This window comes from Pyricularia grisea (assembly GCF_004355905.1).
Source record: "Pyricularia grisea strain NI907 chromosome Unknown Pyricularia_grisea_NI907_Scaffold_1, whole genome shotgun sequence".
Taxonomy (NCBI): Eukaryota; Fungi; Ascomycota; class Sordariomycetes; order Magnaporthales; family Pyriculariaceae; genus Pyricularia; species Pyricularia grisea.
The window spans coordinates 3,267,888-3,287,571 of NW_022156716.1; the positions used below are offsets into that span (position 1 = coordinate 3,267,888).

A 19,684-nucleotide genomic window follows, 5' to 3' on the forward strand; every position below is an offset into this window, starting at 1 on the left:
CTAGAGTATTTACTTTTTTTTTCCCCTTTATTGTTCATCAATACGTCTTACGCTGATCGTTGGTTGTTACAACCTTGAAATTGAGTCACAACTCGTTCTGTTATTTTCTTATTCAACTCATGGCAAATTTTACTCTAGCTACCGTCCAATCTTCAGCCTGAATAGGCGTATCCACAGTCAATTAAAAGTCCTAATTGGGCCTGATATGAACAGCGCTCATATGCAGGGAACACTTGGCTGCATTTCCTCACTCATCAAACATGTCCAGTGACTCCAGACTAAAACTAGCCAAACGGATTTTATTTATTGCTTGGCAGTGACACTTATTGTGCCAGGGGTATCAACGAGTAGGCCGAAAGAACGTAAAGAAGGAAACTAGTCTAGTTGACAAACTGGGCGTAAAGGTATCTCGTTCTGTAAAAAAAAAAAAAAAAAAAAAAAAAAAAAAAAAAAAAATGAATGAAAAAGCCAGATTGACTCAATCCACGCGTGACGTATAACAAAATGACTTTTAAGAAGATTAAGCTTTAGATCGGCTTGTGCAATCTGACGTTAAAAGATGGAAAACAAAATGCCAAGCAGAAGCTTTATACCCATCTACCCAAACTCCACAGAAACCAGCCCGAATCCAGGCACAGCCTGGCTAAAACAGACTTGTCGCCTGTACGCAGAAAAAAAAGACAACATCAAGACAGAGGAGAAAAAGGAATACACCTCACATAAAGTTGCGTTCCTTCTCTGCGGCATAGTGTGTGACGTCGGGTGACCTAGCATGGCCATAGGCCCCATTGCTGACATCGTTCGAATACGCCGGATGCGTTTGTTGCCCTTGTCCTTGCGCTTCGTAGTCCGGCGCTTGGGACTTTTCGCTGTAGCCTGCCTTATCTCCGTAGGCGCCAGACTCCCAATCATCGTTAGGCCTATATGCCCTCCTCTGAGTAGCCGAGAGGGGGGAGTCGCCTGTCATCCTCGGGCTCGCTGGTTCCAACTGGCCCTTGTAGCCGCCGCCCTCCCCACGCGTCTTCGTCGGCCCAGTGATGTTGAGCAGCGCACGAATGACGCCAACAAGGACCACGATGACATAGAGGAGAAGCAGACCAGCCGAAACTAGTGCGTCTTGAATGATTCCGTTCTCCAGATACCGAATGACCTTGTAGATGGCATCCGTTATCTCATCGGTGGTGACTGTGCTTGGGCTTGACAAGAAGGACTTCATCTCGCTATCTCCATCGATACTCTTCTCCGCGCCTGCAGAGAAAGTGTCGTTGGGGAATAAGGGGAAGGACACCTTGGCGTGCTCATGGACCCAGGTGATACCCTTCTCGACAGCTTCGATCTTGAGCCCAATGATGCAGCGGACAACATTCTTAATGGTGTCGTGCAACACAGTACCCGAAAATACAGAGTCGAGACGCTTGTTCATTTCGGTGGTGAAGACGTTGAGTGTGTTGTTGACGGCCGAGGTGGCGGTCTTGACGACGCCGAAGACATCCTGATTGATTTCGTCCGTGTACTTGATAATCACACCGTTGCTGTCGGTAGCCCACTTGGTTGACACACTTTCCAATGTTCGTACTACGTCGCCTGCGAAGTCTCCAACTCTGTCGACCAGTGCAGGTGCCTCTTTCTTCACCGTCTGCAGGATGATCCATTGGCAGAAGCACGAGAACAGGCCAGCGATTGCAAGAGCGAGAACGAAGAGCGCCGGTAGAGAGGTAGCGTATGCCCAAGCCCATCGTACAAGGTATTCGCGATTTGTTCCATGAAACTTTTTTCCGAGCCAGATTCCGAAGCGGGACGAGCTGGGCCGTGATGCCTGGTAGATGACATCCATGGCATCATAGTTGCGGTTCGTCATCTGCCTCGAAAGCTCCTTCTGCTCACGGTACCGCCGGATCTCCAACCAGGCCATCGGAATGCATACCAGAAGAGCAAGGATGGGAATGACAACCAGGAAGGCAATCTTGGCCGTGTTGGCAATGGTGTAGAGGCCATCGAAAAAATCGCTGATAGCCGAGTTGTCTGAGCAGAACGTGAGGGCCTGCTTTTGGGCAAGTGGAAAAAGGTCTGTGGGCAAAGCCCACTTCTCCGAACTCTGGTTGAGCTCCTTGCGGGCCAGGTCAAAGGGAATTGCGAGGGCTTCCTTTGCGAACTTCTGAACATCGTCAAAGTCTGGTGTCTTGTTCTTCATGTCTTTCAGAGTCTTGACAAAGTCCTCACTATCAACTTTGATATCCTCCAAGTCATTGACCTTGGAAGAGATGTCGAGTTTGGGAATGTTAACCCCACTGCTACCGCTGCCGCCAAATATACTGCCGATGTTGGTACCCGCGTTGATCTTGTCGAGTACGTCGTTGACAGTGTTCTGGAAGCTGTCGACCTCAGACTTGAGCCCGTCTGTGATCTTCTTTATTGCGTCATTCATGACTTTGGTTGCGCCCTCGGCCGCACCGATGCCAATGTCGAAAGAGCCCTGGATGAAGGCTGCGATGAGGCAGACATAAGTACCGACGTAAAAGTTGATCACAAAGTAGATAATTTGCTCCACCGCTGTGATAATAAGCATGAGTACCTGCACCATGCCACTGATTGCACTGGAGATGCTCTCGGTGGCGACTTTGTTGACGCCAACAGACAGATAGTGTGGCATGGAAGCCATGGTACTTCCGATGTCCTCCACTTTTGTACATGAGGATAACGCCTTGGCCTTTGCCTCACCGATGTTGTCGACCAGTCCGGCAATGAGGATGATGACTCGTACCAGGACGAGGAGAAGTAGGATCGTCCACTTGTTCATCCATATCTGGGATAGCCTCGCCTTGAGTCCAAGAAAAGGAGCAGGTTGTCCACCCGTCCGGACGGAAGGCAACTGGCGTGCCTCGTTGTTAACATCTTGGTCCCGGGGGTCAACTGGTCTGCTCCGCAGGCTCAAAGGTAGCTTTGGGAATGCCATGATGACAGTTTGCGTAATTAAGGGAATGTCTTGGTGTTGTAATTGCAGCTTTTGTTGAGTGTTGATATTAGTGGTTTGTTCAGGAATAAAATGAAAATAAAGAGACAAAAAATGAAAGAAATTTCTAGAGGTTTGGTGTCTTGGGTGTCGTGAGACTTGGGTGAATTATTAGAGAAGAGAGATTCCTGGGCAGGCTAGCCAGTGGTGTAAATGAGGCAAAAGATGGAGAGGAACAAAGAAAACTGATCACTCCGGGTGAACAAAAGAAATCCAAGGTCACAATGATAGATTTGGTGAGCAACCAGCCATGACTCTCTAGTGAGAGGCAGCAAATCACAAGCGTCAAATCCGGTGATTCTAAAGGAAAAGAGTAAAAGTCAAGAACAATGGAGTGAACAATAGGATGTTTATGAATGTATGGTGAATGGGTGCAACTTGCACTGAATGCCACTCAATAGGGCTCAATAGATAACATGATTGGCTGAGACTGAGTGGGGCATTACCAGAAGCGGGTTTGGGTGAATGTTGACGATGTGAGTGGTGGGTGGATAAAGGTCGACTGACTTACACCAAGCAAAAGGCCCAAGACAAGACCAGGGGTGAGAAAAGACAGACAGCCCAGTTGACAGACCACAAAACGATTGCGCAGGGGCTAAGGCTGATGCCAAAATAGCAACTCGCTTTGTTTCGTCGACAGCGACTGCCAGAAGCCTGGGCGAACTGTACTTTTTTCTTTGTCGCGCGGTTCGTTGATGCGGTTCAAATTGGTATCGTTGCCAGCGGCTCTAAGCGCCCACGTACAGAGCGCCTCGTCCAATGGATTGTCCTCGCGGGCGCAGATTCACCCTGGCCCCGAAACAGCGGCAACAAAGAGCCACTTTATCTTGGGGTTCTGCTCTCTGCTCGGCTGATCGTTCAGAGAGGGCTGAGCAGGAATGCCAAGCCAAGTATAAAGAACTGGTAGGTTATTGCAGTGCTCCTGTTTGTTTCTCGTTTCGAGCTTGCTCAATTATCGTGACCGTGCGGGTGGCCTCCAAGAGGCGGACGGTTGCACAGTACCAAGCGGCGACGGGCTTGACTGATATAGGACGCCGTGTTCGATGGCCTTTTTCACTTATCATTAAGCAAGGGGACACCTCGGAGCGGATTGGTTAGAAGGTGTCCATTTTTCCAGCATCAAAAGTCGCCATCCGGAGGCGGATGGCGCGCTGGAGGCTGGCATTTTAACATTGTGGACGGCTGGCATCGGTGCCCGGTTTTGCGTATAGAATGCAAATTACATCATTGTGAAGGGTCAGCTTGTTGCGCTATTCGGCGACAAGCTAATGGGGGCAATAGGCTAATGCTCGGAGGGTACCTGAGTGGCTGCTGCAGAAAGGCCTCAGGGACCCTTGGCTCCACCCCGCCATCTTGGTTCAATCTGGGCCATGCCTATCTTGTGTCTTGTTGTCGCTTGCGTTCTGCAGGTCCGGGTTGCCGGGTTGTGATGCGGCGGGCGGCAGTACATAGTCAGACGCAGTCAAGGCAGTATGACTGGAGAAGCTTCGGATATGCTGAAAAGATCGTCCACTTGGCAGACTTTGGGCGCTTCCCTGAGTTGTACCAAGCCCCGGCACAACATGTGTCATCCAATCGTTCATTGATGACAAGGATGTGCCTTGCGGCACAATGGACCCTGAGTTGTGGGGCAGACAGCATCTGGCGAGATAAATTCACGAATCTTTCCGCTTGCCAAGACTTTTGCCACTCGCGTCGCTGTCGCCTTCCCTTTTTTCTAAAAAAACCGGTTTGTGCAGAGGCGACAATGTAACAACAGTCAGTCACCTACCACACACGAAATATTTCTGAGAGTACAGTAGTCAGAATTGAGGCCTCGTTCGTTGCCCAAGGGAAACAGAAAATGCGTTGGCTGCCAAGAAGCGATATCAATCAGCTGATTGCGCTATTACGCTAAAGCTCAACGTAGCCTTTACGCTTGGACTATTGTATTGAAGTCCTAAGTCGCGTGGGAAAGCTAAGTTCAACCCTGTGTGTATTGGACCTTTTACAGGGCCGAAGAACACCGTTCATCTACGGTAGGTACTGTAAAGTAAGGCAGGCCTCGAGCTTCTAGACTAGACTAGTCTACGTGTGGCTCAAGCTCTTTCATCTGATACTGGGTCTGGGGTCAGTATAAGAATTGGGTTTGATCGATGTTTTCCGATTCATGTGGTAATTAATATCCATGCTTTTGTCGATCAGGCACATGTATAATGACCAGCGGCTGTTGGTTAGCTATGAGTCATGCTGATTGCCTCTTATATCTGATATCTAGGGACCGTACCTTATATACCTAACCGTCGTTGATGTCTTTATACTCCAAGATATCACACAACGTAACCAAATTAGCAGGTGATGTTTTGAGGCTGAAGAGGTTGTTATGACATTGCCCAAGTTCGTCATCATTTACACTTGGGTTTGCTATAGCTTGCTCCATATACCTTCGGGTAGGTACGTTTTGCCGGTCACTTAACCTCTATCCACTATTAGTTCTAGACTAGTAGCAGGAACGTTGCAGTAAAAAATCATAAACTCTTCCTTGCCGAGTCACCTGCCTTCCCGACCCACTCTGACTCCAGGTACTGTAGATAAGGTAGGTACCTACCTACCTAGGTACCTTACGTGCCGAATAGTAGCGGAGCGGTGAAAATTAAGTTTCTCGTCGCCAAGTTAAACTTGATGCATCAAGACCTTAGCTCCCAAAGCCCCGCAAAGCACCTGCAGTGTTACATCGTCTTGAACAACATTGAGATGCCGTCAATACAGGTCCCTTTCGCCAACAGGATCCCCGAGCCTTCATCCATCAACAGCATTCTTCGCCAACATTCTCGCAAAAGAATCTTCGTTCACCCTTTAAAATGGACAAATCAACACCTCGATCTTCTTAGAATTATTTTTGTCGATACTCTCAAAGGAGAAGAGGATTTGGCTCTTGATCAAGCACCATGTTTGCCGTGCAGCGTCTAGAGGCCACAGAGCTGCAAAACACGGATCTCATTTAAGGAGTTCGAGATGATTGATGATCCAGACAAGTCTCGAGTCGTCGACCCCGTACCCTGCAAAGGACTTTTCAATCAGACTCGAGACAGAACCCTGATACGTGCACTTCGAAAGAACTGCGTGAAAAGGTTCGATTTTGGCTCTGCGATCTACCGTGCAGATGGATCAGCATCAGCAAGGCAAGGCATATGAGTACATAATTTTCTTGATAGACATCAACTAATCAGTCTAGTGCTTTTTATTTCAGGGCACCACTCAAGCTCTACTTTGACGGGCGTGTGGTCAGCCTCCTGGGTAGGTGTACGTCTGTTTCCTTGAGTAGGATCTCCGAGGAAAGTCTTGAAGATCCAACCCTTGGAACCTGCACCAAAATCCAGGGTGTATTCAGGTCGAGCAAGCCTCAAAGTTACGACGGGGAGATTTCAGATTCGACATGCAGTTCAGATATTGGATGTCTGGGGCAGATGAACATCCATGTGGCTTTCTTGGACTTAGACTGCCTCCGTTTTGACCGGTCCCGGCTCCATAGACCACCGCCACATAGAGATGACCCCCCTCGCTAGGAAAGATGGAGAAAGCTTTTCCAGCAATATCTGCCCCGTGACCCTTTAAAAGACCCATATATCGCAGCTGTACTCATCGCACTTGGACAGGAGGCCTGTAGTCGCCTGGGTCACTCTATCTCGCAGTTCTCAGTGTTTGTGATTGCGTACAAACTAGGGAAAGAGGACGGCAAGTATTGTCACTTGTTTTCGGCAGACGTTTCGGCCGAGTTTCTCGACAAATTTACTCGACCGAACAAGTCGCCGGTCGACTGTTCTATGGAGATTCAGTGCAATCGAATCAGCATGGAACCGGAAAACACATTCTCGGAACGTCTCTCGATGGCGATCTGTCAGGAAAGATTGAACGAGCGTAGAATGCTTGATTATGCCTGGAGAGGGGACCTGGCGACTGACTTACATGGGATCAAACTGAGTTGACCCGAACGGAGGTTGGCAGGGAAGGAAAAGGGTTCTGGGAGAAATGATCGGTTGATCATGGCATGAGCCACCGAATATCAAGACTACAAAGAAGTTTTAGCGAGTCGTTTCGGAATGTTAACAAGCAAAGTTTTAAAACAGTCTTATGGTACCTTTAAAGGCCGTCACCATCCCTGGAGAACAATAATCTGGTCGGTGATCGGGCGGCGAGGCTCTGGACGCTGACCCCGGCGCCACTCAATGATGTGCCATTTTGCCCAGACACAAACGAGCGCCGTCATTATTGCACCCATAAAGTAGAGCACCATCATAGCAGCCTGCTCATTCCGACTGAGATGATTCCATGCCGCGACAATCCAGACATTGGATGATGGTTCGGAGTGATCAGCCATTGTATGTATCGCTGTGGATTTATCTGGTTGTGGTTTCGTTGTGGGTAGTGAGTGAGTGCCGTTGCCTGTGCCAGGACTGATTCTACAGTAAAAAAACGGTGACAAGGCAAAGGAATGGCGGGGGCAGAGTAGAAAAGCGCCGTGTTTTGTGAAGCTTTCCACAGAAAAAAAAAAAAAAAAAAAAAAACAGTTTGCAGTTTGCGTTTGCTTCGCGGCCAATCTCAGTGTGCACCAACCAAACATGTCAGTTTCCCGTCACCTACGAACGCTCACGCGCCAGCTACGCCAGATGGAACCACGACAATAGTAGTGAGCCTGGGTCATTTCATTGGGGCACATGTTGGGGCGGAATATATCGTCAGATATCATTACATAAGACGACACGGCTCCTCTCCATCTGACCAAAGTTTTGGGTCGAGCAGACTTTCGTATTGAAAACAAGAAGCTATACTTTGTCGTCTCGTTGAATTATTTTAGAATTTTACTTTAAACAACAAACCCCACTGGGTCTTGTGCTTTCTGCTTGCTATTGTTCTTTCCCCTTTTGTACATGTACCGTCAGCGCAGCACGAGGATGTGGTACCACTAGGAATTCGGTATTTTGCTTGGCTACATGGAATTACCCTTTCCTCACCTCGGTATATCTTTTCTCCTCAGAGATTCTTGCTACGCCCTCTAGGTAATGAAATAACCTTAATCGGCCGGCAAAGATTGACTCGGATGCTATCAGCACCTTGGTCAGCCGTTAGGCATCCAAAGAGTTCCGACCAAAAAAAAGGGAACTACGGGTCTCCGTCAACTATAATAAGGACACCACCCACACGCTTCGGATTTGCTACTCGTACTAGACAAGACATGACATCCGCAAGTCTCGAACTGAAGTTCATCTGGTCTGGGTGATAGCAACACTGTACTCGTCTTCACAGCGCTATTCGTCGCTACTCGTTGAGCTGATTTTGAGTAAAACAAAAACTCTCACGATATGAAAAAAAAAACTGTTTCGCAGCACCAGATCACAAGTAGATACTCATAATTATCCCCCAGGCCCTTGGACAGCTTTGGACATGTGAGACGTCGATGGAAGTCAGAGACGCTGAATGGCTTCTCGCGAGGTCGCTGAGCAACAACTCGGCGGATTCATCTAAACGACATCGACCACAACTGCCATGAAAGACGACATCCTCGTTGGTCGATAATGAATCATTGTAACAAATTACGCTTCCTCGGGCAACCCTTTTGGTGGGTTGGCGGATCCCGCAATAACCTAGGCTTTTGGGGGCAGTTCCCACTCGAAAGCAATATTTTGCGACTTTCTTTGACGGATTTCGTAAACCACTTGGCTTGGCATAGATTTTGCTGGAGCCAATAAGCGAATCAACAGTCCTTACAAGGTGAACTGACGAGCTCTGTTGGTTACCTTGCACCCAGTACATAAGCCTCTCCATAAACAGGCTCAACAGCCTGGGCCCCTCAGATAATCAGAAGCTTGGCAGAACTGAAATCAGCTTCTGAACTTTGTATGACACACAGTTGCAACACAATTACACTGGTCGTTTAATTTTATTTCCTATGGTTATAGCCTCAAGCGACGCAAGTATCAGACAAAATCCACAGAACTCAACAGTATAAAATTCTCCTCCTTCAGATGACCTCACTGCTTCAAATATGCATCCAGCTCCTTTTCGGTCCACTCCCATAGTTTCTCGGCCGCCTTGGTATCCTTTGTCTTTGCTGAGCCTTTGCCCAGAAGGCCGACAGGCCAATAGAACTCGCCACTTACAACCTTGTCGTTTGTGCATGCCCACAGCTGGTTTTTGGCTCCCTCATCAGGAGTTTTGAACAACAGGGCGCCGACAATCGGCGCAACATACGGCACGATCCATGGGTAGGTTTCCTTGAGACCCCGTGTCAGGTTGGTGTTGACAACACCCGGGTGTACAGATACGGCCTTGATGCTGGGGTATTTACGCGCAAGCACTTGGGCGTGATAGATGTTGGCCAATTTGGACGCTCCATAACGCGTGTGCGAAGCCACGTCCTCCATTGGAGATTTGTACTTTGACAAATCATCAAAGGCATCGCTGGGCGCCAGGCCCTCGCCGGCCGACGAAAGATTGACGATACGCACGTCGACCTTGCCGCCATCGGCCGTCTTCTCCAGCAGCGGAAGCAGCAGGCGGGTGAGCAGCGCGTGGCCCATGTGGTTGGTTCCGAATTGCTCTTCGTAGCCCTCCTTTGTTGTGGTGGCGGGCGTCATCATGATGCCGGCGTTGTTGAGCAGGATGTGAAGCTCGTCCGTCTCCGATTTGACCGTATCGGCCGCCTTGCGAATGCTGTCGAAAGAGCTCAGGTCGAGTGGCAAGAACGATACCACCGACGCCTTTTCGGTGCCCAGCTCCCATGAGACGCTCTCAATCGCCTTGCGGGCCTTCTCCTCATTGCGTGCTGCGAGGAATATATGCTTTGGGTTGTGCCTGGCCAGCTCAAGGACGGACGAGAGACCGAGGCCAATGTTACCACCGGTGACGAGAATGACTTTGCCGGAGAGGTCCGGAATGTCTTTGGCAGGATTGAACTTGGGCTCAAAGAAGCCAAACATTTTGACGAGTGTCAGGTATGTATTGTTTGTATTGTTATTTGTTATTTGTTAGTTTTTATTTGGTTTGTTTCCCCCTTCCGGTGAAATTCCAAGGATATTGATCAGAGTCGGGCAAAACAGCTTTTGTTAAAATCCCGAAAGAAGAAAGAAAATCTACCCGAAGATACGTGTTCACGATACATCTCAGGATTCTTAAGAAAATCTTCCATCTTCTACCGAGGCTCCCGCTAGCGTGGAGACTATGTTTTGACGTCAATAGGGGGGGCCTATCGGATGAATTCCTCGAGGGCGGTCAGGTAGGTGCAAATGCCCCGTTCAAACTTCAAAGCAATCTCCGCTTAGGTCCTTGCGCTCCGGGTCCGAACTTGGCCCCGCGATGCTGGGAACCCCTGACTCGGGCCTCGATGAGGTTGTTGAAATTGTTTTAAAAACTTCGAAAAGGTTTTGGGTGCTGGGCCTCTATTTGGCCTAGAGAAAACTAGCGCTACACCGATGTTGCATGCGTTGTTATTTTCTACTGTTAGTATCTATCTACCTTTTGCTACCAGTATTAACCCGTCGCTCATGTTTTTAGTTGAGGTTTCGTACGGATAGGATAGTTCGAAAGAAACATCGGACCAATGTTTAATATCCAGACAGACTTGCATCGGTAGACTGGTGTCTTTCTCCAAAGCCTCCGAGCGCATGACCAGGTGGGGAAGGATCGAGATAACGAAGAACGCGGGTTTCGGAAAACAACTTAGGTTAGGATGTAATAGGTCTGGCATATGGCATCTAATATTTGACTTTTTCGGTAGAAACATTCTATGGCGAGGAGGCCCTTGATTGGTTTTCTTTGGAATTTTCTTTAGAGAAAAAAAAAAAAAAAAAAAACGAGTCTATCGCCGTCATCAGCCCACCCAAGTAAAATAGCATTTTTAACTTTTGGGGCTCGACTACCACATTTCGCAACGATCACCTTCACGCGATAGCCCAGTTGTGCCAATTTAATTGGTCGAACCAAAAACAGACGCGTATGCAAACATTCGGAGAACTCTATTAAGCTTTAGGTTGGGCAACTCAACAGGGTGAGACTGTTTGTGAATAGTCTCTTCTCCAAAGCGCGTCGTTCGCCCTGAAACGCGCAGCTGGTGGCGCTTCACCTCGAGACAAGTCCCCTCTTTTGGACTCATCCAGGCCTGTGCCTACTTCTCAAACCCATGCTGACTATAAGCTCGAGTAGACATTTCAACACCATCCTTGGTAGTTGTACAAATGTGAGCTGCGATACCAAGTGATCTACTTTGTATCCCAGAATGGTGAATTGAAACTGAGACCCCTGCCCAGCTGGAAGGAGACAAGACAAGCTTCAGCCAGCTTCAGTTTCTCCTTCAACAAGTCCAGTACTCAGGCAGCCCAGAAAATCTGGAATTCAGATGAGATCATTATTTCAAGCCATCATTGTTAGAGCAAGGGTATATACAAAGAATTCAAACAACGCAGCTCTTGGACACGTTGTCAACATGATAACATAAGATAACTTGGTAAAAATACTTTTTTTTTTTTTTCCTACACAACCATGGCTCTGTGCTTCTTGTCTTGCGTCTCGTCATGGATACTGTTCATCTCAAAAGACTCGGAGTCGACTTCAAAGTCCCTCCTCGTCTGGATAGACCTTGAGTTCTCCAACCCCGCCGTGCTGCTTGAATCCTCCATGTGACGTTCAACTGTGCAGTGTGCGCTCGACCCAAACATTGGTTGCGGGTGCTTGTTGATCGTGTCCGACAGAGATCGGATCTGGTGCGATGTGTTTACATGGCGGCTGGCCGACTTTTTATCGGCCGTGCCCCTCCCGTTCTGGAAGTAGCCCCGCGAAGAGGCGATGTCGCGGAACAGCACCCTCAGGACCGGGATCGATGCCGCTATCACAGTGACGGCGACCTCGACAGTGCTCCATATGATTAAGGGGGCTCCATCGTCTGTGAAGCGAGTTGTTGATGTTTTAGTATTTAGAATAAAATAATAAAAAATAAAATAAAACCATATCAGATATGGGGGTGGATGGAAGATAATGGCACTTACATGTAAAGTCGTCGGATGCCAGCGTGGGAATAAAGGCACACTTGATAAATGCGCAAACTGCGGCAAAAATGCCCATGCTCATGGCCAATGCGATGCCAAACTTCTCCCTTGTCTTCATTTGTAGCTTGAGGACAACGGTCCATGGCAGAAGCGCCAGCATCAGATCTGCAAAGCCGGAAAAACCTAAAGGAAAACGTCGACTTATCAGCATCGAATGCGTATGTAGCCGATGGTAGTGGATGAGTTTTTTTTTATTCTTCTTGACTTACTGCTGCTGATTATGCTGAATATCACATCGAGCTTTCTATCCCAACAATAACCGTCTAACATCGGCTCCCAAGCCTTTTTCAACGGCTTGCAGTTGACCCACATGAGCAATGCGCTGACGCCCATCAGGGTGTTCATACTGATAACGAGGATATGAATACTGATCCTGGTGCGCTTGCCCGCGATCCTCAGTAGCGTCAAGGCAAACGAGGTCTTGCTCCAAGCCGCCGCGGTGATGGACAGCGTGGTGTTGATGAGTACCATCAGGGCCTGGGTGTTGACGTTCTCGAGGGGCACATCGTAGGTGTGCTTGCCATAGCCCAACTTGATGATGTAAGTGGTGAGCCCGGCGACGAGGAGGAGCAGGAGCCATGCTGCGATGAGGAAGATGTCGTCCCACAAAATCTGAAGCCTCTTCCACTGGCGGCAGTACAGACGGAGTCCGAGGAATGTCCCAGACAGCGGCAGGAAGGTCCACATCAGGGCGAGTATCAACCCGCCACGGTCGTCGTGCGATGTTATGGACGGGTCGCTTCCACCGCCGGGGTCGCCCCCCGTTGTCGTCGTTGTCTGCCGGGACAATACATTTGCGGCGAGGGCAGAGTATAGAGAAACCATTTTCGACATGGAGTCCGCTTTGCTGAGCAATCACGTCAAGTTCGGTCCACCACCCAAGAGACCCTGACGATCAAGGCGTACCATGGACCGCAAGACGGACGGTGGTGACGATGTGCAGTAATAGCGTTTTGTTTTTGGTGCAAGTCAGACGGGCATAAGTAGTGGACGAGATCCAAAGGGATATAAGAGCTAAGAGTGACAGGGAATCGTGGTGCTAAAAACCTTATGTGCAGTATACCATTACAATGGGGCTTTCCTCTTTTTGCAACTCCCGGTCCTCTGGTGGTATGATGGAAAGCCATATGGCGAAAAAAAATATTGGTAACCCTCAGCCGGTCAAGCCCAGCGGCTTGCGACCTTACCAGATTCAGCTTCCCGAGGGCTCACCACAACATGTCCATGTAGGCACTGGTGTGGGGTTGCGGAAGTAAGACGCCACCTCTCTTGGTCTTGTCGGGATACGAATCGCCAGGTTGTACGTAGTCAAGTGGCATAGCAATCAAGGCTGACTTGGAATAAATTGGGCCAGGGGCTTTTGTATTAAGAGATGAAGAGGGCTGAATCCTACCATATTCCTGAGTCAACAACCTGGGATATGCAGGGTGGTCAGTGAGAGGAGCAGCACTGTCTATCCCTGTGCGTTAGGGACGAGGACGAGATGCGAAAGCGCGGCAAGGAGTTAGGTTAGAAGATCAGTCTCCAAACCAGAGCGATCCTATCCACCCAAAAAAATAGAGATACCCGTCTCTAGAATTAGAATATGAGGACAGCGATATTCCCTGGTTGTTCTTTGTTACGGCTGCGTCTGACCGGTTGGTTGGCTGGTTGGCTGGTTGGCTTTAAGCCGGTCGCTATCGGTATAAAGGAAACAATTCCTTTGGATATGGATCACCGATAACCGATAATGCGTGTGATATACAGCTTGATGACGACCCCTGAATAGGTAGGTGCCTATATTGTTACAGAATAGGTTATGCATCACCGAGATGCCTTGCTTTTCCGACCTTACCTTTTTTGTTCTTTCTATTGACCCTAGTGTATTTACGGGGTATTGATTTTAGGCAAGGTACCGGCTGAACTACCCCGCAAGCCCCAACGCTGCTAGGTCTCAGCGCGCCCCATGCTGGTGCATTGAGTGGGTCGATGCAGCATGCAAACTGGGCCCACCCAACTGTCAGAGCGAACACATTAGCGCCATGGTTGGGGTGTCTTGTCTTTCAAAGTTTATACTCCAAGGTGACACCAATGGGGCGCATTATAAGAGGAGCGCGATTGCATCGCATACTGATTAGACCCTTCATTTTATTAATAACAGCCTGCCAGCCCATCGCGTTCGGCCATTTTGTCCCCAATTTTACTGCGGAGATGACTACCTATCTGATGTACATGGATTTCGTGTGACGAACGACAAAAGGGATATCACCTGAAAATTCCTACCAAGCTACTGCAAGGGGAGACTCCTCAAAGACCTGAGCTATCCAAAACAGGAAATCTCGTCGTCCAAACGTGCTTACCAACATAGCGTTTTGGAACCCAGTGACTTGGCACTCAAATTTTGCATGACTGTGATATCCCTCCTAGGAAGAATCCTGTGAACTCGGGACACCCAAGTTTCTCATGTTGAAATTCATCTGCCGCTGCAAAGCAAGACTTGGACAAGAATTGCTAGCTTGGAAATATCGGACCATGGCGTTCGGCATTAGAACAGACTAAAAAATAAGAATAGCGATATTATAATTACTTGTTGATCATAGCGTACAAAGTTACCGACCCCGACCAACCCGCAGCTATAGTCGTTGGCCGATAATTTGATCAAATTAACAACCATCAATCTACTTCGTATTTTCAGATCTAGATCCAGCCGAGCTGTCAAAGATGTAATCAATCTTTTTATTTTTTTTTTTATTTTTGATAGGTGGAGCGTCCCTTGAATTGTATGCGCATTTCAGACGGATGCCGTGTGTGCCTTGGACGTTTCGTGCCGGCATTTACTGCGGCAGTCGGATCGCTGTTTTATACGCCGTATAAACCGGGCAGTATGGGAGCTACAACAGGTATTGTCGTAACGAGCGATTAGATAACGTTGCCTGTCAGGTCAAAAGTACCAGAACCCCTATTCAACTATCAAAATTGCGGAGTAATCTACAGTACTTGCTTGCATTGCTGCGCGGGATTCTGTGGGGGCTAACGGACTGCCGTGTCCCGTGTGTCAACCAAGACCAAGTTAGCGAGACTGAAACAAAAAACCAAACAGTAGACAGGAAACAGTGGCGACATCACTGACAAAGATAGAATCGCTTCCCGGAAGCTTTTACATCTCTTAAGTCAGACTAAGTGTAACATTTCCACTGAAGTATAATTCATATAACCCTTTCCATGGCCTTACCAATCACCCGGCTCACAGGGTGTGGTCTGCCCTGAGCTTTGGCGTCGACTCACAGAACAAACCTACCACTTGACCACCCTATAATAGCTTTTGGGTTAACACATATTACCAGCGCCGCTATATACCAGCACGCAATAGTATACTATACCAATCTTTTACCACAGGATCTTGAACAATAGTTTTCCAAGGAAAGCAAGAGTCCACTTCAGAACCAAAAAGTAGACGGAATAGGTTTTGCTATTCCTCCGGTGTTCCGGTGTCATCGAGGACCAAACATTTCACTCTGGTGGTACCAATTCAGTCAACCGTTCGATGCTTTGGTGGTGGCTTATTGGTTTCAGGACAGCCTTGCAATCCTAGCACATCTCAGTCGTCAGTTTTCCCACGTGCTGCTGCATAACATTCGGCGAAAATCGATGGATTTTGGAAGTCATAGTATATTCAGTTTCTCTCAAGGGGCTCCTAGTCCCTCGATTCAGTGGTGCAACAACTTACTGGTGAATCTTAAACACAACCGACTACAAAAAAAAAAAAAAATGGCAAGGCGAAAGACATGGAAAGCTTAAAAATGGGGTTTATTATTATTATTATTATTTTTTTTTTTTTTTTTTTTTTTTTTAGGAGGCTAGTCCGTTCACCACGATTTAGCCGAAGCGGTAGTATCCCGATTGATGGGTAGGTGAATGAGGATTACTGTCGTACTGCTACTACTTTATACTGTACGTAGTAGTACACTACCTTACCAATCACCCACTAAATATTGTTTTTGTGTGTAGGTAGCAGTATTTAGGTAAGGTTGCAAGTTTGGCAAACCAATAAAAGGCAAATCACCCAAGTCATGAACCAGATCAACGAACGCCGCGGCAGATTCCGTTCCTGTGTGCCCCCTCACGCACGGGCTTTGGAGCTGACTCGTTTGGCATTGGCATTACAGTAAGTAGGTAGTATTTCCGAGGCCTTCGCATTGCGGCCGAACCCTTTTCTTCACTTGCTGTCAGCAAATTGTCCGCATTGCCAATTGGCATCTCCGAAGTGACGGTTGCACAACTTTGTTACTTTACACGGGGCTTCCCCCGGAGAATAAATCTCGGAAAGAAAACATAAGACGACGTGGATATTGGTTTGTAAGTGTTGGTACTGCCACCTACGTCGTAGTCATGCCTAGGTGCTCAGCAGAATCCCGTTGTCTGTCCTTTGAAGAAGCGCCCTTCCCTTGTACAATATACCGGCGTTCTCGAACGTGGTCTTTTCATTTTCGTCCGTACCGTTGACGCAGACATCGGTCATGAATGCAGCAAGCTCCTCCCTGCCAACAACCCAGTTCTCTCCAAACACCCAGCTGAGCATCGATGTCGTGAGTGAATCCTTGGGTAATACTACTCCTGGCCGAACGATAAGCGTCTTCCATACCTGCGCGTGCTCCTGGGCAAATGCCAGGGATTCGGTCTCCGTCACGCCCTTTGGTGTTTTGTCAATAGGTCAGCCGGGTTACTTGACTCTCGGACGAGGCTCACTACGGAAGGTAATCCTACGAAGTACAATTGGAGACAGGGGTCGTTTTTCGGGGTGGCGGGGTGCCCGCTAGTAAACGGGTTTGGCGTCGACCTACCTTGAGCTTTCTCGCCGCAGGAAAAATACAAATGTCTTTGTTCGGCGGGTCTCGTTCAAGAAACAGCTTCTTGTTCTGATCCCTCTCGACAAAAGCCCCACTCAAATAGATGAATCGGAACTTGTGTCTAGGCATTTTTCCAAGTCTAGCCCCGGCCACCGGGTGCTCGGACTCGAGAACCTCCGCCATCGCCCTCATAAAGGCTAGTGGGAATTCCAGATTGACGGTGGCGTTACCTTCTGAGCCACCAAGCGCCCTGTTTTTTTTTTCTTTGTTAACGTTTCTGTACGTTGCAAGGACTGGTCTAGAAAGATATTAAGAAGAGGCGTAAAAAAAAAGGGGGCTTGGAGAGCTCTTCTAACCAGATCATGCCGGCCGCGTCAGTGTGGGACTGGAGCATCTCTCTTGGCCACATCTTGAAGTCTTGCATGACGACAGAGGTGAGCTTGGGGTTACTAGATACAGTCTCTGGCAAGCTCCGGCGTGTTATTGCCACGACGCTGGTGATGTAGGGATGGGCGAGGCACTGTCGAAAAATCTCACTGCCTATCGTCCCCGTCGCGCCAGTGATGAGGACCTTCATTGTGATTATTCTGGCTGACAAGTTGACCACGTTCTTGTCAGGGAACTGGCGCGGCTTTAATTCGGCTTCGTATTGGTGTGATCTCGGTAATTAAGAGTTTAAATGATTGCTACAACGCCTGGCTGTTTTCGCAATGAGAGGTTGTCACAAATTCCAACAGCATTTTGATCCAGCTTGACATACAAAAATAGGGGTTTCTATATAACGAGGGGATTGACGACATCTCGGAACGGGTTTCGTATCGATTTGGACCCTTCGCGTATTGAGCGACCGCCTAGTGCGATCAAATGGCCCAAAGTCGATGCCAAGATGGCTTACAGATGGTGGTTGCTTAGGTACCCGGGATCCCGGAGGCGGATCGAGCTAAGCAGAACCCGGAATCTTAAGGGGCTAAACCCGAACAGGGTAAACGAGAACAAAAAAGATGAACCCGCGGGATTCAGATACTTGCCGGCATATGACATATTACACGACATGCATCTTATCTATTGTACAGGTTGTGTTTGATTTTTACTTTTGATTCTAATTTTAAACTGAAAAATAAAGCTTGTTATCAAATTGTCATTACATTATCAACAGCCAACATACTGGACGATGCTACCAAAAGCCTAATCTCATCGCATGCACTCAGGATTCATCATCTAGATTCTGCTGCCCTACTCTTTGCTCTTGCCCTCGCTGTCGTCTTTCTTGCCCTCGTCCTTTTTCCCCTCCTCCTTCTTGTCCTTAGAGCCACTCTTTTCTCCATCTTTACCCTTCTTCTCCTGGCTCTTCTTCTTTTCCTCTTCCTTCTTCTTCCTCTCGGCTTCTTCCTTCTCCTTCTTCAGCCTCTCCTTCTCCTCTGCTTCCAATCTCCTCCATTCTGCTTCTGGCATCTCTCGGGTGAGGTCTCCCTCCTTGATCCCGCTGATGTTTTGCGCCGCACCCTCGTTGCCACCGTGATCCAGGAGCCTGGCGCGCCAGAGCAAGCTGACAAAGATGGCCGACCCGACCACAAAGGTCAGAACGAACCGGTAGGTGCCGTACCACGGGGGCGCCCACCCGCGGGTGGCAGCCTTGGCATCGGCAAAGTAGAGAGCGCTGAACGCGGCAAACTGTCCAATGAGTGCGTACTCGACTGGGAGTAGGAGCGTGGGCCAAGCGAGCATTGGTGCCACGACGCCCATGCCGTACCGGAACTTGGTGCGCTGGGGATGCGGTGCCTTCTCTGCGTATTCGAGACCCTATACGACATGCTTTGTTAATTCTCAATCCAGGCTCGCTTTTCTTTTCTTTTCTTCTTCGTTTTATCTCCAAACGTTTATCCGAGCGTTTTTGAGCAGCTGCACACTTACCCAGTGAATAGCACCAAGGAATGAAATTATGACAGCTCCATAACCCAGCTGGATGTGCTCGAGAAGCTGGAAATAGTATGCGGCATTCTCATGACTGAACATGATGCTGTTCAGCAGGTTACTCGAGGTCGGCCACTGGGTGCTGAGATTCCAACTGAGGAAAACAGTGGAGAGCGAGGTACCCAGGTATGGTAGAGTACCAGCAAGACCGAGCTTGTAAGAAAGGGGAGGGACGCCGGAAAGGTTGAAGGTGTCTTTGACAGTTTCCTGGTGAACGCAAAATGGTGTTAGTCAATGGCGCACATGACCGAATCAAGAAAACAAGAGGGATTACGAGCATACAATATCTGCGCCGAGGCCCTTCTTCAACGCGTCCTGGCCCTCCTCGGCACCCTTTCCAATTTGTCGTCGTCTTGGCTCGAGAACATGACGTACGCTCGACTCGGAGCTCACTCCATCTGGATTGGGCTGCAGCTTCTCTTGAGCAACCTTGCGATCGTGCTCCGGGTCGACGCCTACCACTTTTCTTGCGTACTCCTCCTCTGGGTCCGTCGACTTCTTTGTCGAGTATTGCAGCCTGGCCGCTCGGAAGACCACAGGACGGCCAGCAGAAGGACTGGGGATTCTGGGCCTCACTTCTAGAGCCAATTTTCGCCCAATTGGAACCTTGGAGACTTTTGCAGACTCAATTGCCCTTGTCGAAAAGGACAATAGTGGCCTGGCTCCTCGCAGCATTTTCAGAGATAGGCAGGGCTTAAGATGTACCCAGAATACAAAACAATTAGTTTGGAGAGCTGATCGTCGGGGGGGGGGGGTTCTCGTGTTTGTCAAAACGTAGAACAAATGAAAAGAGTACCACA

General features: G+C 48.7%; 8 protein-coding genes across 8 annotated transcripts; 1 reads left to right on the plus strand and 7 right to left on the minus strand.

The window, feature by feature from the left end:
• Positions 1 to 715: 715 nt before the first annotated feature.
• PgNI_00963 (uncharacterized protein) lies at positions 716 to 2,953 on the minus strand (the record flags this gene model as incomplete). Its single annotated transcript, XM_031121040.1, has 1 exon — positions 716 to 2,953. One exon carries the CDS (start codon positions 2,951 to 2,953, stop codon positions 716 to 718), a length of 2,238 nt encoding a protein of 745 aa, XP_030987992.1.
• Positions 2,954 to 4,129: 1,176 nt separating this feature from the next.
• PgNI_00964 (uncharacterized protein) lies at positions 4,130 to 4,362 on the minus strand (the record flags this gene model as incomplete). Its single annotated transcript, XM_031121041.1, has 2 exons — positions 4,130 to 4,206; positions 4,311 to 4,362. The coding sequence occupies 2 exons, from the start codon at positions 4,360 to 4,362 to the stop codon at positions 4,130 to 4,132; spliced, it is 129 nt and encodes a 42-aa protein (XP_030987985.1).
• A 1,875-nt stretch (positions 4,363 to 6,237) lies between these two features.
• PgNI_00965 (uncharacterized protein) lies at positions 6,238 to 6,975 on the plus strand (the record flags this gene model as incomplete). The annotated part of the gene is made up of 2 exons (XM_031121042.1): positions 6,238 to 6,286; positions 6,623 to 6,975. Coding segments are annotated over 2 exons (402 nt in total), but the record flags the coding sequence as incomplete, so codon positions are not given.
• Positions 6,976 to 7,139: 164 nt separating this feature from the next.
• Positions 7,140 to 7,706, minus strand: PgNI_00966 (uncharacterized protein; the record flags this gene model as incomplete). The annotated part of the gene is made up of 2 exons (XM_031121043.1): positions 7,140 to 7,378; positions 7,631 to 7,706. The coding sequence occupies 2 exons, from the start codon at positions 7,704 to 7,706 to the stop codon at positions 7,140 to 7,142; spliced, it is 315 nt and encodes a 104-aa protein (XP_030987987.1).
• Positions 7,707 to 9,018: 1,312 nt separating this feature from the next.
• PgNI_00967 (uncharacterized protein) lies at positions 9,019 to 9,966 on the minus strand (the record flags this gene model as incomplete). The annotated part of the gene is made up of 1 exon (XM_031121044.1): positions 9,019 to 9,966. The coding sequence occupies one exon, from the start codon at positions 9,964 to 9,966 to the stop codon at positions 9,019 to 9,021; it is 948 nt and encodes a 315-aa protein (XP_030987988.1).
• A 1,382-nt stretch (positions 9,967 to 11,348) lies between these two features.
• On the minus strand, positions 11,349 to 13,763 carry PgNI_00968 (uncharacterized protein). Its single transcript, XM_031121045.1, has 3 exons — positions 12,297 to 13,763; positions 12,028 to 12,210; positions 11,349 to 11,924 (listed from the first exon to the last, which is right to left on the minus strand). The coding sequence occupies exons 1-3, from the start codon at positions 12,919 to 12,921 to the stop codon at positions 11,515 to 11,517; spliced, it is 1,218 nt and encodes a 405-aa protein (XP_030987993.1). The 5' UTR covers positions 12,922 to 13,763; the 3' UTR covers positions 11,349 to 11,514.
• Positions 13,764 to 16,285: 2,522 nt separating this feature from the next.
• On the minus strand, positions 16,286 to 17,714 carry PgNI_00969 (uncharacterized protein). Its single transcript, XM_031121046.1, has 3 exons — positions 17,270 to 17,714; positions 16,908 to 17,163; positions 16,286 to 16,756 (listed from the first exon to the last, which is right to left on the minus strand). The coding sequence occupies exons 1-3, from the start codon at positions 17,488 to 17,490 to the stop codon at positions 16,460 to 16,462; spliced, it is 774 nt and encodes a 257-aa protein (XP_030987994.1). The 5' UTR covers positions 17,491 to 17,714; the 3' UTR covers positions 16,286 to 16,459.
• Positions 17,715 to 18,146: 432 nt separating this feature from the next.
• Positions 18,147 to 19,584, minus strand: PgNI_00970 (uncharacterized protein; the record flags this gene model as incomplete). Its single annotated transcript, XM_031121047.1, has 3 exons — positions 19,167 to 19,584; positions 18,825 to 19,091; positions 18,147 to 18,713 (listed from the first exon to the last, which is right to left on the minus strand). Exons 1-3 carry the CDS (start codon positions 19,557 to 19,559, stop codon positions 18,147 to 18,149), a joined length of 1,227 nt encoding a protein of 408 aa, XP_030986703.1. The 5' UTR covers positions 19,560 to 19,584.
• Between the last annotated feature and the right edge of the window lie 100 nt (positions 19,585 to 19,684).

What these genes read in the sequence shown, in the direction of transcription:
- PgNI_00968 (XM_031121045.1), bottom strand. Translation starts at nt 12,921, where the DNA reads ATGTCGAAAATGGTTTCTCTATACTCTGCCCTCGCCGCAAATGTATTG. An exon ending in ATTCAGCATAATCAGCAGCA is followed by an intron (nt 12,211 to 12,296) that starts GTAAGTCAAGAA and finishes GTTTTCCTTTAG; the next exon opens with GTTTTTCCGGCTTTGCAGAT. An exon ending in GGCATCCGACGACTTTACAT is followed by an intron (nt 11,925 to 12,027) that starts GTAAGTGCCATT and finishes CTCGCTTCACAG; the next exon opens with ACGATGGAGCCCCCTTAATC.
- PgNI_00969 (XM_031121046.1), bottom strand. Translation starts at nt 17,490, where the DNA reads ATGAAGGTCCTCATCACTGGCGCGACGGGGACGATAGGCAGTGAGATT. An exon ending in GACGCGGCCGGCATGATCTG is followed by an intron (nt 17,164 to 17,269) that starts GTTAGAAGAGCT and finishes AAAAAAAAACAG; the next exon opens with GGCGCTTGGTGGCTCAGAAG. An exon ending in CTGCGGCGAGAAAGCTCAAG is followed by an intron (nt 16,757 to 16,907) that starts GTAGGTCGACGC and finishes AAAACACCAAAG; the next exon opens with GGCGTGACGGAGACCGAATC.